The sequence below is a fragment of the Mixophyes fleayi genome, chromosome 9, assembly GCF_038048845.1.
Source record: "Mixophyes fleayi isolate aMixFle1 chromosome 9, aMixFle1.hap1, whole genome shotgun sequence".
Classification (NCBI taxonomy): Eukaryota; Metazoa; Chordata; class Amphibia; order Anura; family Limnodynastidae; genus Mixophyes; species Mixophyes fleayi.
In genome coordinates this window covers 25,357,595-25,372,023 of record NC_134410.1, presented here as the reverse complement: position 1 = coordinate 25,372,023, position 14,429 = coordinate 25,357,595, and the positions used below count along the sequence as shown (strand labels likewise).

Sequence of the window (14,429 nt, the reverse complement as noted above, 5' to 3'; positions counted from 1 at the left end):
GAAAGGTTACCAGTGGAGTACCCCAAGGATCTGTACTTGGACCAGTGCTTTTTATTATCTTCATTGGTGACATTACAAATGGTATTAAAGGGAAAGTGTGCCTATTTGCAGATGACACAATGATATGCAACAGGGTAGACACACCAGGAGGGGTAAAACTAATGATTGATGATCTAGGTAGACTATAGGAATGGTCACGAGAATGGCGACTACAGTTTAATGCCAAAAAATGCTAAATCATGCACTTGGGTCTCAAGAACCCAAAGGCTAAATATAATATTAATGGCACTATAATGGAAACTGATGAGGAGGAAAGGGATCTAGAAGGTAAGTCAGGTGCTTGGTTGCATAGGGAGAGGAATCAGTATCAGAAATAAAGAAGTAATAATACCACTGTATAGGTCATTGGTACGGCCTCATCTAGAATACTGTGATCAGTTCTGGAGGCCATATCTCTATAAGGATATAAATACATTAGAGACTGTACAAAGAAGGGCAACTAAAACGGTGCATGGCCTACAGCACAAAACTTACCTGTAAAGACTAAAATAACTTAATATGTATAGTTTGGAGCAGATGAGTGAAAGGAGGGACATGATAGAAACTTTCAAATATATTAAGGGTTTTAACAAGGTACAGAAGGGAAACATTCTTCACAGGAAGAGAAGTACTAGAACACGAGGACATACACTGAGACTGGGGGGAAGTAGGTTCAGAGGAAATTTGAGGAAAAACTACTTCACGGAAAGGGTAGTGGATAAGTGGAATAACCTCCCATCAGAGCTAGTGGAGGCTAATACAATAGAGCAGTTTAAACATGCTTGGGATAGACAAAAGACTATCCTTATAAAGAATAAGGGATCAAAAAAGGTTTAGGGTTACCATAGGTTAATAAAACAATGGGCAGACTAGAAGGGCCAAGCGGTTCTTATCCGTCGTCAAATTCTGTGTTTCTATGTTTCATCAGGAGTCACAGTTTGTGCACTTCTGAATAAATGTATAGTCTTTTTTTTAAATTCCGTAATTGTATAAAGTTATTTTTGTAAGATCAGTGAAAGGCTGCTTTTAGTCGCTATAAACAGGTCTGATTATGAAAGAATTAAAAGCTTAGATCAATAACTCCACCGTGAAGGAAAGGAAGGGCTAAATTAAGAATCTGCTGTTAGTGCAACCCGGCACAATGGATTTTTCCTTACCAGTTCAGCTTTTAACGCAATCCTTTCCAGAGCACAGTAAGGGTTAGATTTACTAAAGCTTCTACAAAGGAAAAGTGGAGATGTTGCCCGTAGCAACCAATCAGATTCAAGCTACCATTTATCCATTACAGGCTAGAAAATGATAGCTAGAACTGAATGTGGCGGTGGCATGGATTGTCAAAAAGCGGCCTTTACCCTTTAGTGTTATTCTGTGCATGTATTTGCAAATATGGCAGCTGTCATGCTAATTGCCTCATTACTATGCAACAAGAACACTAAAATGTAGTAAAGCTCAGCAACTAGAGTAATTCATACTTGCCAACCTTTGGCAAGCTAATTACGGGAGATCCAAGGCAGGGGGGCGTGGTTGGAGGGCAGGACGTGGTAATTCCCATCATTTTGGCTCCGCCCCCGTGGCAAAATGCTGTTTCATTCGGGGGCAGGGCCAAAATTACGCGATTCACCGCGAATCGTGTCATTTTGAGGAGCATGTTGCCATATGCAGGATATTTCCCTACCCTCCCGAATTTCGAGAGTCTCCCAGACATTCCGGAAAAGAGTTGGCAAGTATGGAGTAATTTAATTTTACAAGAATTTCCACTGAAACACACCAGTTCTGGCTTATCATCATCATCAGTTATTTATATAGCGCCAACATATTCCGTAGCGCTTTACAATTGGGGACAAATGTAATAAACTAATAAACAAACTGGGTTAAACAGACAAAGAGGTGAGAAGGCCCTGCTCGCAAGCTTACAATCTATGGGACAATGGGAGATTGACACATGAGGTTAAGTATACATTTTGCATCTTGGCCCAGCCAGACTGCAAAGGTAGGGTGACTCATAAGCTAAATGATCCTGTCACACAATAATGTTGGTCCGGGGGTAGTTGTCTTGTGTGAAATTGTGTAACAGGCTAAAGGTAGTGAGGTTAAGATGGTGGTTGAGGAATATTATACGCTTGTCTGAATAGGTAGGTTTTCAGAGAACGCTTGAAAGTTTGTAGAACAGAGGAGAGTCTTATTGTGCGAGGGAGAGAGTTCCATAGAGTGGGTGCAGCCCGAAAAAAGTCCTGTAACCGGGAATGGGAGGATGTAATGAGGGTGGATGAGAGACGCAGATCTTTTGCAGAACGGAGTTGCCGAGTTGGGAGATATTTTGAGACAAGAGAGGAGATGTATGTTGGTGCAGCTTTGTTGATGGCCTTGTAGGTTAGTAAAAGTATTTTATATTGGATTCGGTAGAAGACAGGCAGCCAGTGTAGAGACATACAGAGTGATTCAACAGAGGAATAGCTATTTGCAAGGAAAATCAGTCTTGCCGAAGCATGCAAAATAGATTTTAGGGGTTTGAGTCTGTTTTTGGGAAGACCAGTAAGGAGGGAATTGCAATAGTCAATGCGGGAGATGATTAGTGCATGAATTAAGGTTTTAGCAGTGTCTTGTGTGAGATATGTGCGGATTCTGTAAATGTTCTTTAGATGTATGTAACATGATTTAGATATAGAGTCAATGTGGGGAACAAAGGATAGGCGTGAATCAAGGATTACACCTAGGCAGCGAGCTTGTGGGGTGGGGTGGGGTGGGCTTATCAAATATCTGAGCCATCTTCTTAACCTACCTAGAATTACTCTACCTGATTACTACCTCTCTACACACAAAACTTAGATTTATTGTTTTTCTATACTAATATCACCAACATTGCTGTGCGACTTGTGTACCCACCACTACGCAGTCTTCCCATTGCTCTGTGGCTGGACCAATATGCACTACAGGCAGCACTTAAACCTCACATATCAACCTCCTATTGTCCTATAGCTTGCAATACCGGAGAAGGTTTCTCAATATCCTGTTTTATTTACTGTGTTTATTCCAAACTGTGGAGTATGCTGGCACTTTATACGTATATATTAATAAATCAACATTGTAAATCTTTGCGTTTATATATAGAACTTGCCTTTGCTCTGTTGATAACCTTGGGATAATTCCATCCATATCACCTACGTATCGTCTCCTTTATAAGCTGTACAAATTAAACTTTTTTTTATTGTTTCCTGGTAAGTTTTGCATTGTAGCCCATGGCACCATTTTAGTAGCCATTCTCTGAAATTACCAATTTAATAAGGTATTTTTTGAATATAGGACCTCGGAAACTGTACGTAATACTCAAGTTTGCAGCACGGCGGCACAGTGGTTAGCATCGCTGCCTCATAGCGCTGGGGTCATGAATTTGATTCCTACCATGTCCTATCCGTGGTGTGGAGACAAGCTGGAGCTTAGTGAGTCTGTGTGTGTGGTAGGGCATTTAGGCTCCAATGGGATGGATGTGAATGATTCCATAGAGAAGACTCTGTGCCCAAGATGGCTGACTCGCCCTCTGCAACAATGTCAAGTACTAGGGGTCCTATTGGGAGAAAGGCGCTATATAAAGAATAATTATTATTATTCTAAGGTGAGATCTCTCTAGAGACCTATAGAGTGGTAATATAAGCTCACTCTTTCTGCTACCAATAACCCTTCCTATACAACAGAATATTCTACTGTGCTGCTTGCTTACCTTTCTGTAATCTGATACTAGAACTCCAATGTCCTTTACGTCTGTTCTTACTGACAGCATATTACAGTATTGTGTATTTTGCATATGGTGTTTAAGTCCCACAAAATAACCTTACATTGTAGGAGATTGGGGGACATTTCTGAACGGTTTTACAGGTAAATGTGACACCAAGATGTTGTAACTCATAGAAATAAATCGGATATTTGCTTTTATTTTCTAAACAAGCAAAATCTCACTGGGTGATATTGACACCATCTTTTCTGCACAATTACCTGTGGAATAGTTTTCATGAATGGCCTCACTAAATTTAAGATCCCAGACTTTATTTCACTCCATTATTTTCTTCTAATTGCATTCTCCCCACAACTACTGTGGCAGTGTAACGTACACAGTTTGGATATTGTTTAGATCATAGAAAATCCCCGGTGACGACATAATGACTTTGCCGGGTTTCAACAGCAAAGACGCTGTGTTTTACAGTCACTGCACCTGGAAGCCCGACATGTTACAGGAACCAGGGGAGGTCAATGACTGCCCTGGCTCCACTTTGGCTGAGTAGAAAATAAAACCACCCTCCGTTCAGTCATAGACCTACAGCTTGTTGTGCCAAGGATCAGCGGAACAGGATGAATGGAGAAAGGTTAAACAGATATTCACTAAGGGTGCTCGCATTTCTTCTTGGACATTTGGACCCATTTTGGAGTTTCAAGGGTTAAAAGTGGAAATGATGTGGACTTCGCAGCACAGTGGCCTAGTGATTAGCACTTCTGCTTTACAGCACTGGGTTCATGAGTTCTATTCCCGACCATGGCCTTATCTGTGAGGAGTTTGTATGTTCTCCTTGTTTTTGCGTGGGTTTCCTCCGGGTGCTCTGGTTTCCTCCCACATTCCCAAAAAAAACAAACATACTGGTAGGTTAATTGGCTGCTATCAAAAATTGACCCTAGTCTCTGCCTGTCTCCCTCTCTGTCTGTCTGTGTGTGAGTGTGTGTCTATATTACGGAATTTAGACTGTAAGCTCCAATTGGGCAGGGACTGATGTGGGCGAGTTCTCTGTACAGCACTGCGGAATTAGTGGCGATAAATAAATGATGATGACGATGACTTCTTTACCGTCCTCCTCTATCTAGTACCGTCTGGCACAGTCACCAAGGTGTCAGACTTACACCCCTGAACAATGCAGACAGCTTGTTAAACTCAGAGGCTGATTCAGACAAGATGAAGCTTCGGGCAGTGTTCAAGGACACACCATCTACACGGTGCATGCTGACCAGCAGATAACAGTAATTTCACAGGACTCACACCCCAATCGCCAGCCATTCAGCTCCAATTTACTAAACCGCTAGACCAGGCTCCAGCACCACTTGAGTAGGTCTCACCAAGTATGTCCAAAATTTAGGATCCAGCTCCAAAAGCTGGGACTCGCTGTATGCTGAGCCATGCCAGGTCTAATACACAGGGCCAGGGGAGGAACAATAGCCATAGCAGCTGACACGGCTACTACGGGGCCGGTGGGCACAAGGAGCCTGGTGCGATTCTGTCCCATAAGGCTATTGGAATATGGTGCTTTAGCCAAGGGAATTCTGCGATATTATACTGTTTTTCTTGCGCATAGGAGACAAAAGTGCTAAATTCTTGTCACACCAGCACTCACATAACTAATCCGTGTTTACGTGGGGGGACCTAAACCGTACGCTGCGAGCTAAGTGCTGGAAAACAGTAAATAAGTGTAGAGTTTCCTCGGCTAATAAGAGCAGATGTTGCAGGGCAGCATTGGGTGGGAAGGTGAAGAGGGGGTGGGTCTCCTTCAAAATGTTGCTATCAGGCACCCTAATTCCTATGTACACCCGTGCACAAAGTCATAACTGGAGGGAAATTTATTCATGCTTGAAGGCAAGTTTAATGTGCGGAGCCTTATTTGGTGCAAAGTGTAAGTCAGTCGAGGGGCGTTTGACTGGGGCGGTACATCTACCAACCCGAAATGGAGGTGTCCTAAGGCGAGATCAGGGAGAACCGAAACCCCTGGAGAACAGAAGGGAAACCCGACCTTACTGGCCCTCGGGCTCTATCCTGCCTGGTCGTTCCCCCCCTCCAGACAGTTAAGCGCTTCCTCCTGCCAGGCCCACAGCAGTTAAAAGCCTATTGGCTGACAGCACGGTTTCCTGTCCTTCATGGAACTCAAACAGCCTACCAGAGGTCAACGTTGGATCGGAACCCAGGCAGCTGCTAGAATATGACTGAACTAGCCCAAAGTTATTTGGGAGTCCAAAGACAGGAAGAGTGAGGGGTGTTTACATTGTCCAATGTTTATATTATCAAAGCGATTAAAATATATAAATAGATACAAACAAAAGGTTGGCTTGGGATCCCAGGAAATTGCCCTGTTTGTCCTAAAATGTCAGTTCTTCAACTGGTCTACAGTAGCTAGAATTTAAGGACTGTCCTACATATAAATCTATGTTGGCAACGGACGAGCCCCCAACGCACATACACCAGGTGATATGTGGTCCTTCGCTTTTGAAATTGGGTAAGGACACTGCAGGATAACTGACGGGAGCAAGTTGTGAATTGTCCTCACGGATCTCAAGTAATCCTACTGTATCCTCACCCACATGACTACTCCTTCAAACCCATAGTCTAACAGTATGGATAAGACTCCCCCGAATCTCCCCTATCCGTTGCTGCATATCATTCATTCGTTTAGGTTGCAATATACTCCTTTTTGGTTTACGCTATTGTTCTATTATGAAAATATGAGGAAGACTGGTAAGAAGGGTAACAGATACCCTATATTGGTGGTTTATATAAGTGAGATAATGAGACTAACGCACCCTCCTCTGTAGAATGTAAGGATAGTAGAAATGACAGAGGAGTTTCATCACCATAATAAGAGTGTTTTACACAGGTTATGCGACTATTAATATGCTTTTATTTTACAGTATTGGTCCCATTATTTAGATTATTCAAGCTTTAATGTGGGACAAATACACTTCCGAGCCAGAGGTGACCTCATATGCAGATGTGTTTTACCTTGATTAGGGCTCATTAATGAGCACTGCCTTTAGGTGCAACGTTTGCATTAGACCACAGAACCAGACACTTCCTATTACTGCCTAACTTGCAATAAACAGATACGAGCTAATTACAGATTGGATGCTCTGGTTCAGTGCAAACTGTGCAGCTAAATGCAGCGTCAGTAAGTGGGCCTCACTGACCGTTATGCATTCCATCAAAATTAGGCACATCGCTGGTTTCCACATACAAGAATATAATTTACATATATATTAAAAGGTCACTTGTGCATTTGAAACAAGAAAATGTACACAGCATAGAGCTTGCACTAAATACTAGTGTCACACAGAGACAGACTGAAGCACGGCACATTTCATCCATACCAACAATTCATATCTCAATATAAGTGTTATAACAGGAGGTATAATACACAGACCTTGATGAGATCCCATTGTAATACAGTCCTCAAAAAAGATGCCTACACTGTTAGTATAATAAATGGTCCCCCAAATTACAGTGGTTATACACAGTCTACACACAGAGAGGTGTAATAAAGACCTTGCCGAGATCCGCTGTAATAAGCAGTCCTTGAATACAGCCCATTAAGCAGCTGTAATACACAGACCCTGCAAATTTTACACCCTTACATAGATGCCCACATCCCAGGTGTACACCATTCTTACAGATCTCTTGTGCCACACACACATATAGTTCAAGTTCAATACAGACTTTCTGGAGATACCCCTCTCACACACATCCCACAGGTGTTATATAGTCCACACAAAAGTGTTCACAGAGATACCCACCTAGCACCCCGTTCTCACTGAGAATCCCCCACATTACAGGTGTAGCGCACAGTCGCCACCGACGCATTTAAAGCGCACCCCTCAAGAAGCCATCCCCTACACACACTACAGGTAGTGAATACTACTGTTTATTGGGGAGATGCCCTACCGATAAGCACATGACGGGTATAATACACAGTGCTGGCAGAGATGCCCACATTATAGGTGTAATACACAGTGCTGGCAGAGATGCCCCCATTATAGGTGTAATACACAGTGCTGGCAGAGATGCCCACATTAGAGGTGTAATACACAGTGCTGGCAGAGATGCCCACATTATAGGTGTAATACACAGTGCTGGCAGAGATGCCCACATTATAGGTGTAATGCTGTTCTCAGATAGGCCTCTACTGTTGCTGTGGTCCAGGCAATTGATGTAAGAAACACACGTTCTGTTTGGCTGACATCCATGGCACAAGCTGATCACGGACATCAGCAGTCCCTGGTTCTCCTGCACCCACTCCATTTCAGCCCGATGGGAACATACATGTACTGTGTTACACAGCGGTATTTACACTACAAAACACCCGCCAAATTATGAAGTGTGGGCAAGACCTATGCCAATGCATATTGGCAGAAGCAACTAAGAGTGAGAGCTGTGCCCGGTTATACTCACAGAGACATCAGAGAGAGGGGCTGCTCTGTTGTGTTTGAGGCAGAGGGAGCAAAGAGTGAGGGCTGTTCTTGTGGTTAAGGACAGAGGCATATAGGGTACTGCACCTGTATACAGGAAAGGAAACTTGGTTTCGGGGGATGTATACTGGTAGTGAGACATTTGGGGGAAAAGCTATGCTTGTCTATACTGGCATATGTGTACTGGTTAAGCAATTCACATGGACATGATGAAGGTTGTGTATACGCAACTCAGAAAGAAAAAAGTTAATTACAGGTGAGGGGTGTGTAAAACAGAAACTCTCTCACAAAGGGTGTGTATAAGATGAGAGGTATGTATAGCTAAAGGCTGCACGTACAAAGGAAAATATGTGTGTGTATAATATATATATTATATATGTGTGTGTATATACATACACAGACGCACAATATATATTCATATAACATCTGTCTGTATACACACTGAATGGCACATACATGTGGGGGATTGGTATATGCTGCAAAATACTGCCTGGAAAAAAACCCAGAGAGAATGGTGTCATTCCTGTGCTTGATGCCAATGCCCAAAAAAATAAATCCCAGAACCAAAACAGTTTGGCAGTAGCGGTAAATTGTGGAGACACCGACCGCTCTCTCTCATCCTGGGAGGGGAATCCTGCCAACCAGCACACACATGGTTAATGTCTCTTTCATAAGGGCCACACACATACTGTGTACACTACACACAGCCACACACACAGTGTGTGCTATACCCAGAGACACACACACTGACCACTGTGGCTGGTGAGACACAGCGTTCATCCATGTGCACATGCAATATATCCTATGTACACACAATAGGTGTGAAATAAATTATAACAAACATATTGCTTAGTGCAAGATATAATAAAAAAAAATATATATATATATATATATATATATATATATATATATATATATAGATAGATAGATATAGATATATATAGACACACACACACTATATACACGAGAATGGCCAATGTCACCCTATGAGACATCTCTCCGCACAATGCCACATGGATGCAGCTCTATAGGAGTTACATAAAGCCCTTTCAGTGGAGCTGTAAGACACGAATCAGCACAATGTAACCCGGTTAGTCACATCCTACACCTGCAGTGTATTAAGTTCCTTTGGAGAATATACCCACTACATCCCCTCCAGGTTCCTAGGCACAGCAGAAAGCATCCGCCCACTCTCCCTTCCTGTAAATCCAGATTAAATGCCACCCTGACTCATTGACTGGGCCAGTGTGATGCACCTTCCACATGCAATCAGAGCAGACCCCAGACATGTACTCACAGCAGCCGTGATAGATCCCACTTCAGAGGGCAGACATTCACCTTCCTGACACAGAACAGTCCTAGTATAGCCCCTTCCACGGATAATCCCAAATGCAGAGACTGTGGTTTTGCTTTGTTACCCATTAATCCACGCATGCTCCTTGGAATAGCTACCATCAGCATAACCCCGCCCACCGGCTCTCTGACTGGCTGCGGCTGATAGAATATGCAAATACTGCTCTCCTGGGCAACACCCAGAAGACTCCTCGGCCCCGCCCCCTGCTATGGCCTCAAATTCCTTCCTTCTGTAACAAAGTATCTGGAATCTGACAAATTCTTCCCCTAAATTTAGAAGCAACAAGACCGGAAATTAAACTCCACAGAAAATAAATATTTTGGATGCTTTGTTGTTTGGAGCCTTTATCAAAATGTGGGATCAAAAAGAGGAAGAGAGTCACAGAAGTAAACAAAGTACAAAATAAATGTTTATTGTTACTTTAGGTGGTGCAGTTTTTTCATTGTAGATTATATTTACCAGGGCTCCAAGTACATTTCTTCCCTATGAACATGTTGCCTTCCAATATAAAAAAAAAACAAAAAAAAAAACAACTAAATGTGATACTATGGACAATTTTTTTACATTTACTTATATAGCAACAGAATACTATGAAAGGATTTACAATTGGGAAGACAGGCACAGTAAGAAAACAAAAACTGGATATTAAAAGTTTCAAGCACAAGGTTAAGATTGCATCTTGGTCCGGCCATATTTAAATGGGTAATATATACAATGAGAAGCAATGTAGATTTGGGCAAGAGCAGGCTGGCCTGGGGGGCAGAGGGGCATCCGCACTCTGGGCTGGACCCATAGTGGGTTACCTTGGGCTGGATCACTGGGCCACCAGCTGAGTCGAGTCTTCCACCCCCAGGGGAAAATTTGCCAGCCCTCCCCTGGATTTGGGGATCAGTAGGTTATTTCAGCATAGAAAACAAATTAATGTAAATTTAGTGTAAACTATGTTACAGCAAGCAGAATACTTTAGGGCGCTCAAGAGGGTGGTTGGGGAAACTAATAAGCTTCTTTGAAGAGGTGGATCTTTCAGAGGACGCTCAAAGGTTTGGAGATTTGTGCAAGAGTGAATTCCACAGAATGGGTGCAGTGGTCCCCCAAAAAAAGAAGCCCTGTAACCAGGAATGGGAGGAAGTAAAAAGTAAGGATGAGGGGCGCAGATATTTGAATGGAGTTTGGAGGTGTATGAGACAAGTGGAGAGAAGAATGCAGTTTTTATTGGCTTTCTATAGTACAAGAATTTTATATTTGATTTGAAAAAGTAAAGACAGCCAATATAAGGGTACACAGAGCAGCAGTAGAACGTTTGGTGAGGAAAATTAATCTAGCGGCTGCTTTCATAATGGATTGTACGGATAAAGTTCTGGTTAGAGGTTGACTAGCAAGAAGGGAATTACAATAGTCAATGATATTGAAATTCTAAAAGAAATCCTACTTTTATTTTAACTTACTTTTTTTTTTTAAAGGAAATACATTTCCAGCAATACATTTCTTACAGGAAACATATTACCAGCAATATAGATCTCAAATAAGATGCAGACACAGAACACTGCAAATCAGTCTAATCAGGTGACAATTACCTTCAGGGACTTCAAACACGTCATCTATGACTGCTAAGACAGACCAGAAGAACATCTTTCACTATCTTAAGGCTTCAACATGACGGATTACACAATGTACATATCACAACTATGTTCCGGCACTCCTTAAATATCAGGATCTCAGCACTTGTACCAGGGGGGGTGGATCAGGGAAGGGAAAGGTTGCAGGATGGTTAGTAAATTTGGTGCAAAAGAAAAATATAAACAGAATAAATCCATGACAAAGACACTTTTATAAATATGACTACATGGACAAGAACCTGCCATTCCTAGCTAGGGGGCAAAGAGCTTGAATCCATAGAGATAAATTATACTATGCTACAGGAAGTGGAATAGAATGACTTTTATTGACATCCATTTAGAAAGAGTCTTGTAGAATTTGGCATTACGTTACCTCAAACAGGAAGCAGTTTCAATTGTTTACAAATTATATTATATTCATTTTAATTGACACCAATTAACTTTTCCTTTAACCCAGCAGTGGAAATATACAGAGCATGGGACGCTCTGTATAATTACAGATCTCTCAGAGTTTATGTCTTTGGGTCATTCAGCCCAGATTCCTTATTCCATGTTGATCACCAGCTCTAATGAAGTGTTACTTAGTATTAACCTTTATTTAGAACGTGGCACAAAATTCTGCAGCACCGTACAAAGTGTTAGTGTAACAAAATAAGTAGACACGATTCAAGTGCTAGTGAAAAAACGAGAGACCTAATATAAGTAGTAAGATAATAATGAGTAACAAAAGCAAGTACAAATGCAAATGGAATTACAGGGATAACATGGGCTGTAGAATGCAGTGAGCAACGTCAGGTAAAGATAGAACAGAGGATGTAAGAGAACCAGACTATAGCAACAGTGGGGGTTGGAGACAAGGAGGGAAGCGGGGACCAACATGACGGGGAGCCCTGTTCATGAGAACTTACATTATATTTATTCTAAGTGCTCCTCATATTATATACATTTAAGCTTGGGATATTCCTTTATAAGTTTAATTGAAGCATACAATAATTGATGGTTCTATGACAGATTCAATAGAACTCTTCAGACAAATAAGATGTTGCTATTGAAGGCGTCGTATTGTAAAATGTCTTGGGGACAGCGGTTTAGAAAGATCCCATCAGTGCTGCCAAAAGTAATTCTGTGGCGTTGTACAGAGAACTCACACACATCAGTCCCTGCCCTATAGGTAATATATTTATATTATATGTTTATGTTATACGTAATATAATATTAGCATATCTATTCAGAAAGTACTATAAACCAATACTATTAGCCCCTACTACACTTATCTTTACAGCCTTGCTACACCAATTAACACCACTATTTCCATATGCACATGTATATGCAGGAAAGCAGACTCTGTACAGTGGACTTTTATTTACCCAGAAAAAAAAAAACTGCAAATCAGATGGTATACCATCAATCAACTCCCTAGTATTGGGCTGGAATGGCTCTAAGACACCATGCACACAATATTTCATTTCACAGTGCCCTACAGAAAGGATCCCATGGAAGAACTCTGCAGCGCCATCTAGTGGCTGTGTTCTATTGTATATGAACATTCCATAAAGCCTAGTCGAAAACTCATCTGTGCCTTACAACTACACCACACATGGGGCTATTATACTAACACAACTAAGTGCTTATCGTTGCTATCACAATACCTTATATGAGCAAAAAATACTCACTAAAGCACTCTCTTTTCACCCTTACCTGTTGAATAACCTTGAACCACTTCAACATGAAAACTCTTCGGGGAAGAGACACTCTGGTTCTGTCCATACAACGCAAATCACCAGACTGAATTCCTCCGTCCTTAGTCTGATGGGAGTGTTCTGACTAAAGCTGGGTACACACTACAGAAATTTCGACCAACTTTTTATGCCGAGCGATTTTACATGCGATCGATGTTCCGATCACTCGGTCCATGGACTGCATACACACTAGCCTTATTTAGGACGATAAAGGGAAGAGCGGACGTCCCTTTAGCGACTTTTTACAGCCATGTTGTCCTGAGCAATGATTGTAATTTCGTACTCACTGTTGTGGATCGGTCGGAAGTTTATACACACTACAAAGCGGAAACGAGATTGGACCGAAAATATTAAACGGTACGACCAACCAAATGAGGCAATAATCGTCCATTTGGGCAGACTTTCGACCATTGTGTCACTGCACACACTGACCCGACTTTTTAACGAGCGGTCGTATGTAGTCTGTTTGAGCTAATTATTGGACGAAAACAGTGTAGTGTATACCCAGCTTAAGCCATAAACATCTCCAATCAGCTGCATACAACTGAAACACAACCAAAGCCTTTCTTAAAAGACAAGGGTGGAGCAGCAGAACTCCTGATTAAATCAGATGTTCACAATGAGGACCCAATTTGCAGAGCAGGAGACAAGAGCGTTGTTGGCCCACTATGTCATGCCAAGGCCTCATTTCATTGTCTTGAGACATTTAAACCTCAGAGTGAGGTAACACTTATGTCAGTGCCTCAGGATCAGTCATTTGGAAACACAGATCATGGTCACTAGTCACTTCTATCATCCTCCTGTAACTGCTGGCCTCCTATAAGACTGGCTACACTATCTGCGGTTGCACAGTCTCCTACAGGTTGAACAGGGGTGTAGCCTCATGCAGGAAATTAACTAGGCCTGGGTGAGAGGGTCAACCACCCAGGGCACAGGGAAATTAATATTTTAGGTTCATTTTGTTACATTTGAAGTCTCCTTTCCTGCCTCAGGTGCTACTGCATCTCTATGTAGCCGTCTGTCAAGCTGTCTTCTGACAGCAGTAAGTGTAGTTAGTTCCGTAAGGTGTCGGTGTAGCCACTGTTAGTGTAGCCCTGCATCCTTTTGAAAGCTTTCACCAGCAAGGCTTCTTCCTTATAACATATAACATATAACATATAACATGGTCTATATTGCACATTATACCATTTACATCTTGCTCTAAAAAATGTAGGCGCTATATAATTAAAGAATACACTGTGTGGCAGAGCCGTAACTTAGATTTCTAGCGCCTGGGGTGAGAAAGACTAATGCCGCCACCCCTTAGCCCTCAACTTTAACCAAATTAACCTAAAATATTCCTAAACTGCGTCCCCCTTCAGCATTGTGCCCTGGACGATCACACCTATCGCACAGCCCTAGTTACGGCCCTGCTGTGTGGCATTTTCCAGTGGAGATAGGAGGATACCGACAGTCCAGTTTGGATACAGGGTGGAG

General features: G+C 42.1%; 1 protein-coding gene across 3 annotated transcripts in view; it reads right to left on the bottom strand.

Annotated features, from left to right (window-relative positions):
- NUMBL (NUMB like endocytic adaptor protein) overlaps positions 1-9,698 on the bottom strand; it is a 65,136-nt gene extending 55,438 nt beyond the window's left edge. For 2 of the 3 annotated variants that reach the window (XM_075187034.1, XM_075187033.1), the window contains exon 1: positions 9,542-9,630. Coding sequence is in view for 1 of the 3 variants with exons in the window: in XM_075187032.1 (XP_075043133.1) it covers positions 9,542-9,678 (137 nt within the window). In the remaining 2 variants the exon portion in view is untranslated. Of the gene's footprint in view, positions 1-9,541 lie in introns of all 3 variants that reach the window. The other variant, XM_075187032.1, reaches the window with a different exon arrangement.
- Positions 9,699-14,429: the final 4,731 nt, after the last annotated feature.